A 20,102-nucleotide genomic window follows, 5' to 3' on the forward strand; every position below is an offset into this window, starting at 1 on the left:
GGTAGGGCGGATTTGCAATTTGTACAGAGTGAAAAGCTGTTTGGAAGAAAAGTAACGCTGTGAGCGAAAGAGAAAACCAAGTTTTTTAGATGCACAGGAAGCAATATTTGTAATATGCTTGTGCCACGAGAGATTAGAAGTCAGGGTAATCCCCAAAAGAGATATATCATTTTGCCTAGAAATTGGAGTGTCACCAAAGATAAGCATAGGAGCAGAAGAATCCTTTTTGTGAGATATAAGACAAGACTGAGTTTTAGAAGGATTGAAATCAACTAATTTGTCTTTGCCCTACTGGAGAATTACCTGGAGATCGGCATTTAAGGAATTGGTAGCGGATATTCAAGAAGTTGACACTGATTGAGCAGGGCAAGGTTTCTCAAAATGGAAAGTGGAATGCAATGTGCTATCATCGGCAAAACTATGGATAGGATTTCCACTCAATGGAAGAAGGTCGTTAATATACAAGAGGAAAAGAGTGGGGGAAAGGACCTTGGGGGACACTGCCATTAATGGAGAAGTTAGAAGACAGAGCCATCTGCCGTCACCTGCAGTGGGTGTTCAGAGAGAAAACTGGATACCCAATTACAAAAAACAGTTGGCAAACCATAAGATGGAAGCTTGTTTAGAAAACCTTTATGCCAAACACGATTGAAAGCCTTTGAGATGTCTAGAGCAACTGCTTGTGTTTCACCAAACTTTTCCATTGAATTAGTCCATAAATGGGTAACATAAGCCAGAATATCACCAGTAGATTGACACTGATGGAATTCACACTGGTTATCGTTGATCAGACGGAAGGTTTCTAGGTAGTTTAAGAGTTGGCAGTTAATTGATTTCTCCATTACTTTAGAAAGAGTAGAAGTAATTGCAATGGGACAATAATTGGATGGGAGGGATCTGTCACCCTTTTTAAGAACTGGCTGGATATGAGCAAATTTCCAAGCAGAAAAAAAAACACCTTTGGAAGAAGAAAGTGAAAAAAGGCAGTAAAGAATAGGAGTAAGTTCAGTAGCACAGGTTTTGAGAACAAGTGGAGAAATACCATCAGGACCTGGAGCTTTCTTAGCATCAAGATTCATCAAAATCCTTCTGATATCCTTTTCACAGAAGACCACAGGAGGCATTGAATGGAGCGTGTTGGGAACGGTGGGAGGTGTTTTACCAAGATCATTAATATATGAGTTGGAAGAAAAATGGGATGCTAGCAGGTCAGCTTTATCCTTGGCTGAAGTGACAACAGAACCATCAGGTTTGGACAGAGGTGGGAACAGAGATGGGCAAAAGTTGCAGTGAATAGCTTTGGCAAGAGACCAGAATTGTGGCTACTATTAGGACAAAAAGCAAGTTTTCTACCCTTAGCCTGTTCAAAATCTAGTTTGGACTGATTAATAACTGCTTTATAATTGTTGAAAACTTTGGTGTAGGCAGAAAATGAAACTGAAGAATTAGAAACAAGCCAATTATGATATTCAACATTCTTCTGTTGAACAGCCTTAGCACATTTATTGGAAAACCAAGGTTTAAATAAAGGATGAGATTTTAAAGTGGAATGTGGGATAAAGGATTCCATTCCTGCAGGAATAATTTCACTGACATGATCTGAGCAAACGCTGACATCAGAAGATTTGAAACAGTAATCCGACCAAGGAAAAGAAGAAAAGAAATCTCACAGGTCATCACATTTTGCATTCTTGTAATGCCAAACAATATGAGGTTGGGAATAGCCATGAGATAAAGGCTCCACAGGAGAAGCGACAATCACCAAGTTCTGATCTGAAGTGCCTAAAGGACCTCTCACTTTGACAGTGTACTTAGAAGGGTTGTTTGTGCGAAAAAGATAAAGCGTGTTGGCTGTATGGTTAGGATTGTCTGGTATTCTTGTAGTTAAATGAACAACACTCTGTGCAAGGTTATTAATAATTGCAAAAACATCAGCATCTCGACCAGCTGGGTCAGTGTGACTAGAAAACGGAAGCCAGCTGGAGTTGTGAACATTAAATCACCAAGGAAAATTACCTCACTGTTAGGAAAGTTGGACTGGAGAAAGTCAAGTTGCAAAGAGAGGAAGTCAAAGAGCTCCAAGTGATTAGTGGAGTTGGGAGAATGGTAGAGACAACAGATGAATTTGACATAATGAGGTAGAGAGATTTTAAGCCAGAGAAGATCAAAAAGAGGAGATTCCAAATGACTAAGTCTCTGACAGTGATATCGGAATGGACACACGCACAAGTACCACCTTTGAGGCGAAAGGAATCATACAGCGAATAATTTGGGCAACTAAGATCAGCAGTAGTTGAATCAACCGATAACTGAGATTCTGTCAGAAAAAGTACATGGGATTTGGCAGACTGCAAGTGGAAATGGACATCGTTGAGATTTGAATTGAGACCACGTATATTTGTGAAATGAATTAGGACGTGTTTGGGAGGTTTAGATCTTTTCGCAGATAAGCTTGCTCTATTAGTTTGACAATTCATGGTGTATTCAATAGTAAGAAAAAGTGGGTGGGACATGCTGTATGAAGTAATGAAATTTTTGGATATGGCGTAAACATGGTAAGAATATACCCAGATCCTTGACATAACGTGGCCTCGACAATGCTCCCCGCATACACACTACTCGGACTCCCTCCAGTCACTATTTGGCAGAGTAGAGGTACAAGATTATACACTAGCTGATCCGGAAGCCTCCTAGAGAGTTACCAATAGGTTCTGTCTGGTGTACTAACTAGCGGCGGGCTTGCGAACACCGTTTTAGAGCTGTATCCTCGAAATGTAAGGAAGATTGAATCTCGCCACGATGTTCATCATAACCTCAAAAAGTCATAAATCATACTGCTTGATGGAAGAGATGGGGAAGGGTTGACCGGAACTTAGCTCTGGAGACTAAACATTGGTTCCACCACTTCAAGCCTCCAATAAGCAAAGTGGTGGTATTGCACCGGTTGATGAGAGTCATCTACCACCTAGTACTGCCTGGTAACACAGAGGGGCGGCATTCCTCTATGTGGTGTGGGCGCCACACCTCGACCCCTGCTTATGTTGGTTCACACCTGCGTGGTCACCCACCATGTGCATGGAGGTTATACCCAGGATTACTGACAGTCCCACCATCATGAAGGTGCTCCAATAGGCAAAGTGGTGGTATTGCACCAGTTGATGAAAGTCATCTACCACCTAGTACTGCCTGGTAACACAGAGGGGTGGCATTCCTCCATGTAGTGTGGGCACCACACCTTGACCCCTGCTTATGTTGGTTCACACCTGGGTGGTCACCCACCATCATGAAGGTGCAAGCAGAGGATTTGGCGGTCACAGACCATCCGGACTTCGCCGAAATTGGGTCCACTTGACTTGAGTGTCACCTGAATATCAGTTCCATCAGCGTTTTAGACTCCCAGGTAGTAAGTACAGCTTGTCTGCCATATCTGAGAGAATGTCTGTGACAACCTCAAGGACCGAAAAGTTCAAAGTTCTAGGACTAAAAGCTCTGTACTTGATCTAGAGTTGCTAGAACAAGTACAGAGAAGGGCAACAAGATTGGTTAGAAGAACAAAGGAGTGCACTTATGAAGAAAGGCTTAAGTTCTGCAAGTTGCAGCATCTGGAGACTAGGCATCTGTGATTTGATCTGATTGAGGTGTATAATGCTTTGAATGGTTTGAGCAGGCTCAATGGTGACAGGATACTTCTTGCTCAAACTAAGAACCTGAGGGGGCATAGATTCAAATTGAGGAAAGACAGCTGTAGAATAGATGTGTGGAAGTTTGCCATTAGCCAGTGGGTAGTTGATTGCTGGAACAGACTTCCATCTGTTGTTTTGGAAGTTGATAGCTTAAATAAATTTAAGGCTGAACTAAACAAACATTTGGAGTGATTGTATGGGTGAAATGGGAAGATTTTTTTTTTTTTTTTTGGCTGACGCTCTATTAGCTTGCTTTCTTGCATCATATGCCTGAACTAATTGTAATGCTAATGCGAATAACCTTATAATCTGTGTTAACTTCATAAGTTTATATGGCTACTGTTTTCCTCTAATATTAACTAAATAAAATGACGGGCTCTTCAGGTTTTATGATGAAGGAAATTTAGTGAAATGGAAATTCCATTTATATAGTCCTCAACCCAACTAATATAAAACTGAGTTTATTATTAGTAGTGGCAAATAATGCAAGAAGGCAAGCATCAGCCAAGAAAAAGTCAACACTTCCATTTCACTGTCCATCCACTTTAACAGTTTATCTAGTCCTTCCTTGAATTTATTCAAACTATGCACCTGTACAATGCCACATGGGAGTTTGTTCCAACAATCAACTACCTTCTGGCTGAAAGAAAATTTTTGCACATCCGAAATGTAAGCATTCTTCCTCAATTTGAATTTTTGTCCCCCTCGTGTTTAGTGTGAGCAAGAAGAAGGATTTCATTAACATTGAGTTTACTCTGTCCATTCAAGGCCTTAAACACCTCAATAAGGTCTCCTTGCAGGTGCCTAGTCTCCAGATTAGTCTCTAGATGGCAAATTCCGGTATATCAATGTAAAACCCCACGAGCTGTCCTGGCATCCTGTCTGTCTGCATTGGTCAGAGAATTTCATATCCTACTATACAACTGCCCCCAGATCTTTTTCATTCTCCACTTCCCTGAGTGTGGTATATTAATCTGGGATCACTGCTCTCCATACAAAGCTCATTGAAATTTTCTAGCTGTAGAATCTTTAGTATGTGATGCACCAATGTTCATATAGACAGTATATTATTTAAAGAATTGTCAATAGATTTTTTTAAATATGTATATATGTGCTAAACTTATTATTTCTTATTATTAAATTTGGTCTACATGGCAGCATCAGGTTTGTGGCGACCCAAACCAACCCACTAGTTATATATAAACTAGCCCTGGAATGGATAGCCTAATGTACCACAGATACATATAAATATATTAATATATAATTATAAAACATCAAAATTAAAGAAAATTAACATTCTCCCTCTTGGCCATATATCTGATACTTCCTCAGGGGCTTTCAACAGACACATAGCCAAACTAGAAGAATGTTTCATACATATCCATTTCTGTAATTCAAGAGGGAGAGTGTTAATTTTCTTTAATTTCTTTAATTTTGATGTTTTATAATTATATCTTAATATATTTATATGTATCTATGGTACATTAGGCTATCCATTCCAGGGCTAGTTTATATATAACTAGTGGGTTGGTTGGGATTATCACAAACCTGATGCTCCCATGTAGAACCAAATTTAATAAGAAGAAATATAAGTTTAGTACATATAAATACTATGCATTTATAATGGCTAATTGTCTCTATACATTAGCATTAACATAATGACTCCATTAACATGACTTAATAATTAAAAATCTTCAGACACAATTCCAATATATATATATATATATATATATATATATATATATATACGATAATTTCTATAATATATAAGTATATATTATTTAAATCTAGTTTAAATAATAGATACATAAAATGTATATAGCTGCAATTTAATTAATTTTTCAGGGAACTTGATTAAATTTCTTAAGTGTTTCTCTGTTTTTACAAATGGAGCCAAACTTCTGAGCACTGAAAATTTGGAAGGTCAGATGACCTGTATACATGGTATTCGATTTCTCAGCATGACTTGGGTAATAATGGGACATAGTTTTATTTTTCCTGTCACTATTCAAGCATTAGGTGAGTCATGAAATAATAGTAACACTGTTTTTTAATTGATATATAAAATATATTTTTTGAACTAAGTAAGTGATAACTAAAAATGATGAAATTTTGAACATTCTGCAAAAATAAGCAATTAAAGTTAATTGGCATTGAGCATGAAGACTTATTAAAGAGGTTTAACTTCTGTCAAGTAATAGTCAGTAATAATAATGACTAGGGGACTCCACCCCTACTTGTTTCACTTGCCACCCCTGTGCTCACAGTGAAATGGGGAAGTATCTCCCTTTTTCTGTGTTATCAAACAACGAAGTCTTTAAAGCATCTGTATAGGTACCTGTTGTCAACAAATATACCTTTGCTCCATAACAACATGAATGCACCGCTCTTTCAAGTTCATTGTGAAATTATAATCTGTTGCAATTAGTATTAGCATTACTAGAGCCATACGATGCAAGAAAGCAAACTTTGCAGCACCAGCCAAAAAAAAACCGCTCTCGTTTCATCCCTCTGTTCATTCTAAATACCTGTCCAGCTCAGCCTTAGATTTATTTAGGCTGAATAATATTGTCAAAAGATGGAAGTCTGTTCCAGAAATCAACTGCCTGCTGGCTAAAGGCAAACATCCACACATCTATCCTACAACTGTCTTTTTTCAATTTGGATTTATACACTCTCAGGTGATTATTCTGAACAAGAAGAAGAATACCATCAACATTGAGCATGCTCAACCCAACAAAGGCTTTATACACCTCAATCAGATCACCTCACAGGTGCCTAGTCTCCAGACACTGTAATCTGCAAAACTTAAGCCTTTCTTTGTAAGAGCAATCCTTCATTCCATTCATTCACTAATCTTGTTCCCTTCTTTGTACTCGTTCCAACAGCTCTACATCTTTATTAAAATGAGGCCTCCAGACCTGTATACAGTACTCAAGGTGTGGCCTGACCATTGCCTTATACAAGGCGATAATCACCTCCTTATCCCTGCTAGAAAAATTCCTGTATATCATTGACAAGACACCACAAGCTACTCTTACAGATCATCTGCACTGCTTAGAAAACTTTATATCTGCCTGCACAATTATCCCCAGGTTCTTTTCATTCTCTACCACTGCCAGTGAAGTGCCACAGAGTTCATACGTTATTTTGGGGTTACTGCTTCCCAAATGTAGTACTTTACATTTGGATGCCTCCGTAGCTAGGTGGGAAGGAGCAGCAGTGCGTAGCATACGCTTCTTGATTAGACCAGGTTTCGAGCCCATCACCACTAAATATAGAAGATGCGGAAAGGTCAGGGAATGACCACCGCATATCCAGGAGCAATATGGCCTTAGTTGCTAATGCTCCTAAAAACCAAATAATTTACATTTTTATTTTTACTTTACATTTGTCAATGTTAAACTTCATTTGCTACCTCTCAGCCCATCTGCTCAACTTTTCTAGATCCTGTTGCATCAGCATACTGTCATTAGTGTCCTTAACAACCCTGCCAACCTTGGTATTTTCTGAAAACTTGGACATTAACCGGATATCCCATCATCAATATCAGTTATAAATACAGAAAAAAACAGTGGAATCAACACTGAACCCTGAGGGACTCCGCTAATAACATTAGTTCACGAAGAGCAGTGTCCATTGATTATCACAATCTGTCTTCTCTCAGTCAACCATCCCTTTATCCATAGCAGCAATTTGCTTCCAATCCATAGCAGCAATTTGCTTCCAATCAGAGGGGTGAAGTGGAAGTGGTTTTTTTTTTTTTTTTTGTCTGATCCTGCATAAACTTGCTTTCTTGCATCAAATGCCTCTGCTAATGCTAATGCTGCCCTGCTACAATTTGTGGAGTAGTCTTCCATGTGCAACAGTATCAAAAGCCTTTCTAAGATCCCAATATATGATATCAAAGTTATTCCCTGCATCCAGTTCCTTTGTGACCACATCATAATGTCCAATCAAATTGGTCAGACAAGACTTCCCCTTAACAACACCGTGCTGTGTCTGAGCTATAACTGAAGTCTTGTCTAGATGATCCTACATTGCTTCTTTAACCAGTGCATCCATTAATTTCCCTGGAATAGAAGTTAAACTAACAGGTCTATAATTACTTGTATCGCCCTTTGATCCTTCTTTGTGAATTGGGGTCACATTTGCACACCTCCAGTCCATGGGTACATCTCCTACATCCAAGGATGCTCTCATAATTATGGTAAAGTGTTTACTTACTGCCTTCACTGCCTCATTTTAATATAACTGGATAGATCCCATCCACTCCAGGTGCCTTTCTTATGTTTATCTTCAACAATTACTCATCCTCTTTTCTCTCAGATATTACAAAATCATCTAACTCACTGCCAGAGTTTAATTCACCTCCGGCATTCCCCTCCCTGAATAACTCCTCATCTGTGAATGTAGATGAAAAATACTCATTTAGTTTGTTAGCCACCTGAGCAGGTTCATCAGTATTCAGTGGACTAATCTGATTCATCCCTTTCCTTCTAGAGTTTACATAGGTAAAGGACTCTTTGCTGTCTTTCCTTGCATCCTTTGCCAAAGATTTCTCATAATCTGCATTTGCCTGCCTAACCTCCTTTGTGACTTGGTTACAGACCAGGTTATATCTATCATAGGCTTCCATGTCACTCATTAATTTATATGTATCCCATGAATTTTTCTTCTCTGCTACATGTCCCATTAGTTCATCTGACATCCATTTAGGCCTAAACCTTGAACAATATTTCTTAGTTGGTATGTAAAGCCTAGTAGCTTCCAAGATTAATTCTTTGTATGCCTCCCATTTTTAATTTGCTGTTGGTAACATCATCAGTTGGTCCCATCGTATATAAAATTTAAATACTGTCTCAGACCACCATAGTCGCCTTTACGAAAGCAAAAACCCTTCCCGTTATCCCTAATGGTAGTTACCTCTGTGAGTAAATCCCACTTTAGCACACTGTGATAACTTCCACCTAGTGGTTCCTTTATCTGCAGATTTTTAATGAATGAAGAATCACTACTGATAATCAGATCAAGAGGACCTGGGGGTAATTGTGCAGGCAGATATGAAGTTTTCTGAGAAGTGCAGACGGTCTGCAACAGTAGCTCATGGTGTCTTGTCAATGATATACAGGAATTTTTCTAGCAGGGATAAGGAGGTGATTATCCACTTGTATAAGGCAATGGTCAGGCCACACCTTGAGAACTGTATACAGGTCTGGAGGCCTCATTTTTAAGAAGAATTTATAATTGTAGGATCAACTGCAGAGAAGAGCAGCAAGATTAGTGAATGGAAAAAAAGGGTTGCTCTTACAAAGAAAGGGTTAAGTTTTGCAAATTACAGTGTCTGGAGGCTAGGCACCTGCGAGGTGATCTGATTGAGGTGCATTGAAGTGTATAAAGCCTTGAATGATTTGAGCATGCTCAATGCAGATGGGATTCTTCCTCTTGCTCGAATAATCGCCTGAGAGGGCATAAATTCAAATTGAGGAAAGACGGTTGTAGGATAGATGTGCGGAAGTTTGCCTTTAGCCAGTGGGTGGTTGATTGGTGGAACAAACTTCCATCTGTCATTATAGAAGTTGATAGCTTAAATTGATTCAAGGCACAAATTGACAAACATTTGGAGTGAGTGAATGGGTGAAATAAGGGGGTTTTTTTTTTTTTTTTTTGGCTGCTGCTATATAAAGCTCGCTTCCTTGCATCATGTGCCTATACTAATGCTAATTATTCCCTCTAGTTGCCTCCCGAACATGCTGATGTAGAAAACAATCATCCAATAAATCCACAAAAGCCTTGCTAGTGTGTGAGTGATCAACCCACAAATTCCAGTCAATATCCGTTATTATGGCCCATGCCATAATAACGGACAAGACAGTCCTGCACAATGGACCAGGGAAATTAAAATCCCCCATTATAAGACCCTCTGATTTACTGTCCCACTCTATTTCCTTGTACAGTTTTTTATTATACTAATTAGAGTCATTAGGCCTATAACACTCTCCTACTCTCAGTTTTGATCGTCCTGTGCTTATGTCTCACCAAACTGACTTGACACTGAACTCTCCAGCGATGTCAACTGGCTGCACTTCCTTGGATTTTATGCATTTCTGAACTAATAGCTTTCTCTGCTACATGTCTCATTAGTTCATCTTCCATAATTAGTGGAATCTCTTCCCTTCCTATCCTGTCTATCCTTTCTGTACACATTGTACTCCCCAAATTCCAGTTCTGCATTCCTTATATTGTGTGACCACATTTCTGATATCCCAACAATATCTGCCTTTGATGTTTTGACCAACACCTCAAATTCATCAAAATTATTTACCAGACTCCTAGCATTGGTGTAAACGCAAGTATACATGCACCTGTTCCTATTCTTAACACAACCTAACACAACCCATGTGTTTACTTGTACCACAATGACTCCCAGCAGTCTCTACAAAACCCTGCATCTTGTTTTCCAGGCTGCTGCTCATTCCAATAGAAGCAGTGCAAGAATAACTTTCTCCTCTTCCAGCAGCTACTGTTAATCTATTATTCCTTGTATTTTACCCAAGCTAGCAGTTTTCCGATCCACCTAACACTGCCATGATAGCATCAGCAAATATTCTTGCAATCTTTCTATTTAAGCGTATCCCATCCCTGTAGAAGCAGTCTCTCCTGTTAACAAGTACAGATCACTCTGAAAAATGTTGAAATTCATCTACCATATCATCTAAATTGCAATATAATACTTTAGTGGTTTCTTTGTTATCAGGATCATTTGAAGATCTTACGTTATGTCTGAGCCGTTTAATGATTCACTGCTTCACCCATATTAGCTACCTGCTTCCTGTTGCATTGATTTTCCATTTGATCTGCCATCATTGAACTTATTCTCTGATTAGTTCATAACCTTTTAGCATGTTTCTCTCTATATTTTCATGCAAACATCTGATGGCATAATGTTTTCTTGGAATCGGTTATTGCCAATCTAGGTTGCAGCATTGTGTAAATTACTACATTAGCAAATCAAATGTCAAGGATTCCAGACACCTGTTGACAGTGATTGATATCTAATCAGGAAATGCCCTGTGTAATTATTTACCTGTGCATTTGTTGTGACGTAATTGCTCCGTCCACTTGTACCCATGTGACCCACATCCCTCTTCTTCCATTGGCTACCCCACTACACAGCATTCTCAAGATCAAATAAATATCTCCAGGAGGAAAACGTTCTTAATGTATAGAGAGAGATAAGAGGAAGAAGAAGAAATTACATCACCAAGGAGCCCAGAGTGTTAGACGACTCATGTTGAAGATGCCACCTGGCATCAGAAATGATCCAACACATCACTGTAGCATGCAAGGTGATCACGCAGACTGAGCACATTCATAGACACAACTAGGTAGCCAGGAAAATACATCAAAAGTTAGCAAGGAAATACCAGTTGATCAAAGAAACTGTACTGTACTACAAATACAAACCCCAGGCATACTAGAGACCCCAACCCACAAGCTGTACTGGCCCATGCGATAATAACGGACAAGACAGTCCTGCACAATGGACCAGACATAAGCCTTGTCGACAAGAATGAAAAGGCTACCTATTTGATTGACACAGCTGTGCCCAACGCTGGCAACCTCCAGAAAACCCATGAGAAAAAAATCACAAAGTACACGAACCTAAGACAGGAGATCAAAAAAATGTGGCATATGCAACAAGTAACAACCATTCCAATCATCATGTCAGCCACCAGTATGATGCCAAAGACCCTACATAACCACCTAGTAGATATAGGTCTCTCAGTGAATACTTACAAGAAACTCCAGAAAGTCACAATCCTGAACACCTGTAGGGTTGCCAGAGAGTTCCTCGACCAACAGTCACACTAGACAACAACACACACCCTTTGTACTTAGTAGCAATACCCGTCATGAGGTGGAACCCCCAATCAAGAATAAATAATACAAAGAGCAGTAATAATAATGATAAGGCTATTATTATTATTATTTACCACCAGAAACTATAGAAAATACATCACTAAGGAGCTCAGAGTGTCAGATGACAGACATTGAGGATGCCACCTGGTCTCACAAATGATCCAACATATCACCGAGGGATGCAAGGTGATCACCTAGACTGAGTACATTCATAGACACAACTAGGTAGCCAGGAAAATACATCAAAAGATAGCAAGGAAATACCAGTTGATCAAAGAAAGTGTACCATATTACAAGTATGAACCCCAGACAGTACTAGAGACCCCAACCCTCATGACCGGACATGGCCAAGCTTTATTGGGACCAGACAAGACAATCCCACAAAGCAGACTGGACATAAGTCTTGTCGACAAGGATATAAAGGCTACCTATCTGATTGACAAAGCTGTGCCCAACACTAGCAACCTGCAGAAAACCCATCAGGAAAATATCATGAAGTACACAAACCTAAGACAGGAGATCAAAAAGATGTGGTAAATGCAACAAGTAATAACCATCCCGATCACCATATCAACCACCAGTGTGGTTAGCCAGGTGGGAAGGAGCAGCAGTGCATAACACACGCTTCTTGATTAGACCGGGGTTCGAGCCCGTCACCACCAAATACGGAGGATGCGGAAAGGTCAGGGAATGACCACTGCATATCCTGGAGCAATATGGCCTTAGTTGCTCATGCTCCTAAAAACAAAATAACAAACAAACAAACAAACAAACCAGTGTGGTGCCAAACCCTACATAACAGCCTAGCAGAAATAGGTTTCCTAGGGAACACATACATGGAACTCCAGAAAGTTACAATTCTGAACACCTGTAGGATAGTCAGAGAGTTCCTCTACAAAAACAGTAACACCAGATATAACCACCACCACCCTGTGTACTTGGTAGCAATACCCATCATGGGGTGGAAACCTCCATGCAGGGAGAAATAATATAAGAGCAACAATAATAATAATAATGAAAGAGTACACTTGTATACACGACCAAGTCACTAGGATAAAATATCAGATGCTAGTGAGAAAATACCAGTTGATCAAAGAAAGTGTACCATATTACAAGTACGAACCCCTGACAGTACTAGAAACTCCAACCCACAAGCTGTACTGGGACCACACATAATAATGTACAAGGCACTCTCAAACAACAGACCAGACATAACCCTTGTAGATAAGAAGGAAAAGGCTACCTATATGATTGACATAGCAGTGCCCAACACTGGCAACATCCAGAAAACCCATAAGGAAATGATCAAGTAGTACATAGACTTAAGACAGGAGATCAAAGAGATGTGGTATATGCAACAAGTAACGACCATCCCGATCATCATATCAACCACCAGTGTGGTGCCAAAGACCCTATATTACAGCCTAGCAGAAATAGGTCTCTCAGAGAACACATACAAGGAACTCCAGAAAGTTTCAATCCTGAACATCTGTAGGATAGTCAGAGAGTTCTTCGACCAACAGTAACACCGGACATAACAACCATTTGTGTGGTCCCAGTACAGCTTGTGGTTTGGAGTTTCTAGTACTGTCAGGGGTTCGTACTTGTAATATGGTACATTTTCTTTGATCAACTGGTATTTCCTCACTAGCATCTGATATTTTATCCTGGTGACTTGGTCGTGTATACAAATGTACTCTGTCATTATTATAGCTATACCCTTCATGGGAGTGATACTCCCCATTGGGGATAAATAATATAACAACAACATAAAATATTTAAGGGCAAAGTCCTCATGCTACGAGGTAAAATGACTAACACATAGGTTAGGGCAAAAGCATAATTTTATCATAGCCATCTATCAAAGTAGTTAAATTAATTAATTAAATTGGCACCATTTTTGTTATATCTCACATTGTGAATGCCTTCACAATGAGTTGCCATGGTATTGTACTACCTCGAAAAAGTAACACTTCACCAGTGGAGAAGACTACTGTTACTTATTCTCAGCTGAAACCACCACCCAGACGGCACCGTTTCAAAGCTTGTTGGCTTCTCCTCAGTGGGTGAGCAGAAATCCTGGTGTTGCAATAGCGACAACCCAGTTATAACTTCATAACTGGGTTAGGTTTCAGTAGTCTTCTCCACTGGTGAAGTGTTACTTATTCAAGGTTGTACAACACCATGGCAACCTGTTGTGAAGGCATTCACAATGTGAGATATAACCAAAACGATGCCAATTTAATTAATTAATTTAACTACTTTGATATGTTATGACTTCGTAACCGGGTTGTCACTATTGCAACACCTTGTACCTGCCCACCCACTGAGGATAAGCCAACAGACTTTGAAAATGTGCCATCTAGATGTGATATCCGCTGAGAATAAGTAACAGTAGTCTTCTTCACTGGTGAAGTGCTACTTATTCGAGGTAATACAACACCATGGCAACTCATTTTGAAGGCATTCACAATATGGGACATAATCAAAATAATGCCAATTTAATTAATTAATTTAACTACTTTAATTGAAATTGATTAAATACGATAAAATGATGCTTTTGCACTAACCTATATGTTATAACAACAACAATAATAATAATAAAGTTTATATTCTATAAATCTAAATTATATTTTATAAATACACAGTGTGCATGTGTCTGTAAACTAGTCTGTAATCAAGTGACAAAGAAGAGTAGGCAAGCAAAGGCAGATTAAGAGAAATTTTTGGTGAAGAATGCAAAGACTTCTTTACTTATATAAATACTAGAAGGAAGGGGGATGAACCAAATTGGTAAACTTGATATCAATTGTTCAATTATTAATGATCCCATTCAGGTTGCTACAAACTTTGTGAATATTTTGCATCTACATTCACATATGAGGAATTCTTTAGGGAGGTTGATGCCAGACATTTATCAAACTCTAACATCAAGCTAAATGATTTTGTAATAACTGAGAAGAAAATGGAAGAGAAATTGTTGAAGTTAAACATAAGAAAGGCATCTGTGTTCATGAGATCTATCCAGTTATATTACGAGGAGGTAAGCAACCTCTTAGTCATAACTATGAGAGAATCCTTGGATTCATGGAGGTTCACACAGCTGGAGACGTTGGGATACATTTGCACATCTCCACAGTGACACGATTGATTACATATCTGTTAGTATAACTTCTGTTCCAAGGAAAATAATGGGATCACCGGTCAAAGAAGTAATACAGGATCATCTAAACAATGTTGCAGTCAGTGGCTGATTCAGGATAGGGGCACCAGGGCATGTGCCCCCTTGTCGTTTCTTGGAAAATATACACCAATAGTTTAAATTCCCTTTAGTTACAAAAAAAATTTTTTTTTTCATTGTTAACATAGGAGTTTATCTATTTTTGCATTCTGTCTCAGCTATTTTCAACTGACTACAGTTGGCAACACTGATGCTAATGTGAACACCGTTCCAATGCACAAAATGGTGTCCCTCCTGTCAATTTTTTCTGGGTCTGTCACTGGTTGCAGTTATATTTCAGACATAGCATGAGTTTATTAAGGGTATATCTTGTCTGACCAATTTGATTGGATACTATAATGTGAAAAAGGAACCGGATACAAAAATTAATTTGATGTCACATATTTGATTTCAGGAAAGCTTTTGATACTTCTGCACATAAAACATTGCTATACAAATTAGAGCAGAGCAGTATTAAGAGCAAGTTGCTGCTTCGGATAAAGGGATGGTTGAGTAGGAGAAGACAGAGAGTAGTAATGAATGAAACTGCTCTTTGTGAACTAATGTTATTAGTGGAGTCCCCTTTGGGCCCATTATTGTTTTCTATTTATTAATGATATTGAGGAAGGCATATTAGCATTACCATTAGCATTAGCATTAGTAGAGGCATATGATGCAAGAAAGCAAGCTTATTCAGCATCAGCCAAAAAAAATAAAATAAACACAACCACTACTCCCATTTCACCCCTCCGTTCATTCAAAATACCTGTCCAGCTGAGCCTTAAATTTGTTTAGGCTATCAACTTCAACAACAAGTGATGGAAGTCTATTCCACAAACCAACTGCCCGCTGGCTAAAGGCAAATTTCCACACATCTATCCGACATCCATCCTTCCTCAATTTGAATTTATGCCCTCTCAGGTGATTATTCTGAGCAAGAGGAAGAATCCCATCAGTCTTAATGTCAAGTTTACAGATGAAACAAAGGTTGGCAGGGTGGTTACTGACAGGAATGATGGTATGCTACTGCAACAGAACTCCTAGAGGTAGGTGGTACATGGGATGAGAAATGGCAATTGAATTTAACATTCACAAATGCAAAGAACTGTATATGAGTAGCAGTTACCCAGAGTAACGTACCAATTGTGTGGTATTAGATTCATGGTAGTTAAAAATGAAAAAGACCTGGAGATAATTGTGCAGTTGGATATTAAATTCTCTGAGCAATGCAAACAGGCTACTAGGAGGGCTCATGAGGTTTTGTCAATGATATACAGGAATTCTGCTAGCAGGGTTAAGGAGTTGATTATTCCATTGTACATGGCAATGGTAAGGCCACATCTTGAGTACTGCATACAGGTCTGGTGGCCTCATTTTAAGAAAGATGTGGAGTGCTGGAACAAGTATAGAGAAGAGCAACAAGATTGGTGAGGAGAAGAAAGGGTACTCTTACCAAGAAAGGCTTCAGTTTTGCAAATTGCAGCATCTGGAAACTAGGCACCTGTGAGGTGATCTGATTGAGGTGGGTAAGGCTTTAAATGGATTGAGCAAGCTTGATGCTGATGAAATTCTTCCTCTTGCTCAGACTACACGCATTGGAGTGGGCACATTGAAATTGAGGAAGTATTGTTGCAAAATAGATGAGGAAGTTTGCCTTTAGCCAGTGGGTGGTTGATTGCTGGAACAAACTTCCATCTGTTGTTATGGGAGTTGATAGTTTAAATTAATTCAAGGAAGAACTTGACAAACAATTGAAGAGGATGAATAGGTGAAATGGGAGGTGTCGTTTTTTTTTTGGCTGATGCTGTATAAACTTGCTTACTTGCCTCATTTGCCACTACTAATGCTAATGGTAATGTGATCTTGAAATGCACACTGTTACGAGTGAACATTACTGTTATCTTCTCTGAGAGAGAGAGAGAGGGAGAGAGAAGATGAATAAAGTTAATTTGGTCCAAACCTACAGACAATGTGTGCAGCTCCTCCACACATTGCCTAGTGGGTTTGGGCCAAATTAAAAATATGTTATTTCCCAGTGTTTGACCAATTCTTAGTAACCTCACTCTCCAAATCTTAATTCCTGTGACGTCTATTTATGGGAGATAACAAGGCATTGTTGAGTAGTAAACCGTGCAGTACTGTAATTCTAGCAAATGTGAGTTGACGTGATGACCATTCCAAATGATCATCACATCAAGCAATTTTATATATGCAAGCTGTGGCCACATACAGGGCTAACACACTTTTTTATGCTGCTTTGGAAAAATTTTTTCTCCAAATGATGTATAGTCTATTTCTTTTTATTTATTCTCAATGTAAGCAAGCACGAGCATGCAGCTTGCCTTAGCTAACCAAATTAGCTATGGCAAACTATAAAAGTTGTTCGGGTATACAAGATGGCTGCTTTCAAGAGCAAGAGCAACTTTCATTTGTTTACAATGGTAATAACCTAAAAAGAAATAAACTATAGACACTTCTCTTCCAAGTTTCATTTATGGATGATTTGTGGTGTTACAGCCCAGCAGCCAAAATGTCATTTTAATTATAACTATGTTTCATATACAGTAAAAACCAAAAATCCAAAATTTAAAATTTTGCATTAAGTAGCACATGCACATGCACACACACTTCAATAAATTATGCACTAAAATGCATAATAAATGCAGCACAATTAACAATAGCCAAAGTAAACACTTACAGTTGAGTATGACTCATAATTGTGGACTTGAGTGAAGAATCAACACAAATTTTGTTTACTTGTTTTTATCCTTTTGGGACAAGACAATATTTATTTATTTTTATCCTTTTTAAAATCTATAAACTAGCAGATTAGAACCAATAATATAATGTTAAAGTTGATCATAAATTTCAAAACAAGAGCTAGGGAAATTTGGTTGATGAGCAGTTGCAGTTTAACATTGACAAATGCAAGGTATTGCATATGGGTAGCAATAACCCCAGAATAACTTATCAACTGTGTGGTACTACACTCAGATTAGTGGAAAATGAAAAAGACCTGGGGGTAATTGTGCAGTCAGATATGAAATTCTCTGAGCAGTGCAGACATGCTGCCAGGTCAGCTCATGGTGTTTTGTCAATGATATACAGAAACTTTGCTAGCAGGCATAAGGAGGTGATTATTCCTTTGTATAAGGCCATGGTTACACCACATCTTGAGTACTGTGTATAGGTCTGGAAGCCCACTTATGAAGGATGTAGATTTGCTGGAATCGGTGCAGAGAAGGGCAACCAGACTGGTGAAGGTTTGTAAATTGCAGGGTCTTGAGACTAGGCACCTTACAGGGAGATCTGACTGAAGCAATGAAAGCCTTGATTGGATTCAGTAAGTTAATGGCATTCTTTCACTTGCTGAGACTACACACATGAGGGGGCATAAATTCAAGTTGCAGGATGGTTGCAAAAGTGATGTGCTGAAAAGGTGGTGGATTGTTGGAACAGGCTTCTGACTGTTGTTGTGGAACTGGATGAGTTAAATAAATTCAAGGAAGAACTAGATAAATTCTTGGAGGGTACGAATGGGTGAATTGATTTTTTTTTTTTTTTTTCTGGCTGATGCTATATAAGCTTGCTTTCTAGCATCATTTACCCTTACTGCTACTACTACTATCTTAGCATAAGTGCTTTCAGGAAAGGATGATTAAGATACATTTTTTTTTGTTTAATCCAGGTAATCTTGCGGCAGTCATTCCATTGACAGATACCTTTCCCTTTCAAGCTCTACTTCATGCACTTTTTTCTGTTGATTCCTTTTTCTTTTTGAGGTAAGTAATGCTGTTTTCAATATATCTTGCATAATAATGTTTATATATAATGTTTACAGATCTGTGTATAAAGCTAATTAGTGACATTATAATAAGTGGAAACATTATTTTTAGCAGTCTATGATAGGAAAACACTAGTACAGAATTTAAAATATGCAACTCAAATTTTTTGAGGTGATTTATAAAAGTCTTGTATACTTTCAGGATGGAATACAGATAGCCCTTGATTTCTATGCAGGATTACTGGGATATCCATATTCCTTTTGAATATAGTCAGATAAGAAAAAAAATGCATAACTTGAAAATAATTTTCTCATAGAAAATAATGTAACAATTCTGCATTACATTCTAGATTAGAATATCAAACTTATTTTTCATAATTCCATTTTTTGGATTGATATTTTATAAGCATGGTTTAGTACATGTACACTGAACAATGGCAATACTTGGCTGATGCCTTAAGATGGAAATATGAAGACAATCGAGGATTGTGTGGTTGATCATGTGATAATCACATTTTGTATTGATTACAGGAACATCAAACAAGGAGGCACTCGGAATTCTGGGGTAACCTGTGGAGCAGAAAAGTTAATACAGCTGTGTGCCACATGAATAGACCTAGAATGGAAGAAAACCAAGGACATACAAGACATGACAGAATGGGAGATTCAGGAGGAAGTGTAACGGTTGATCAAGAAATCCCACAACTGTTAACTCCAGTGTTAAATAACATCAACAACTTCTGGTACAAGAAGTTCAGCTGCACATACACACACATAGGCATATAGCAGAGCAGTTCACCCATTGATAAAGCAACATGACACAATTCCAGAGTCTCTGAATCATGAAATCACTTATCTGAAGGCTATGGACAAAGACACCACAAACCTGGTGAAGTACAGACTGATCATGTCTCCTAACAACATATGAGATCCTGACCAGGTGCATAACCAAGAAGATATCAGACCACTTTGGGAGCCAGAACATCACAGCTGAGCAGCAGGAGAGGGATATAAGCAGATGAGCAGAAGATGGAAGGAGCAATTGACAATCGACACAGCTGTTATAGAGCAAGCCTACAAGAAGCACCGCAACCTGTATACACCCTACATCAACTATTGCAAGGCTTTTGACTCTGTGCTCCATAGCTGGCCGATAGAGACACTGAAGATGTCCAAAGTCAACCCTGCACTGACACCTCCTAGAAACGACCTCAGTGAAATGGAGGAACACCGTCAAGAACATCACAAGCAGAGTGATCACCATCAGAAGAGGAATTTTCCAAGGAGATGCCCTAAGCACATGTTGTTCTGTGTAGCCTTCAACCCACTGTCTGCCCTGCTCAACAACGGCAAGTATTTTTATACCCTAAAAGAAGGGAGGAAGAACCTGTACACACTTTCTCGCCTGATATACACAAATGATATCTCAGGCAGTTTTTAAATTCTGTACAGTGGGACCAACTGATGATGTTACCAACAGCAAATTCTAAGT

At 38.7% G+C, this 20,102-nt stretch overlaps 1 protein-coding gene across 1 annotated transcript in view; it reads left to right on the forward strand.

Moving 5' to 3' along the window:
• Nucleotides 1-20,102, forward strand: part of LOC150087633 (nose resistant to fluoxetine protein 6-like) — a 204,680-nt gene that overhangs the window by 70,784 nt on the left and 113,794 nt on the right. Inside the window, exons 7-8 of the mRNA XM_090369837.1 lie at nucleotides 5,529-5,702; nucleotides 18,515-18,608. Of these exons, the coding sequence (XP_090225963.1) occupies nucleotides 5,529-5,702; nucleotides 18,515-18,608 (268 nt within the window). The remainder of the gene's footprint in view (nucleotides 1-5,528; nucleotides 5,703-18,514; nucleotides 18,609-20,102) is intronic.

Source organism: Mastigoproctus giganteus, chromosome 3 (assembly GCF_048544385.1).
Source record: "Mastigoproctus giganteus isolate SK-2022 chromosome 3, ASM4854438v1, whole genome shotgun sequence".
In the NCBI taxonomy this organism is placed as follows: domain Eukaryota; kingdom Metazoa; phylum Arthropoda; class Arachnida; order Uropygi; family Thelyphonidae; genus Mastigoproctus; species Mastigoproctus giganteus.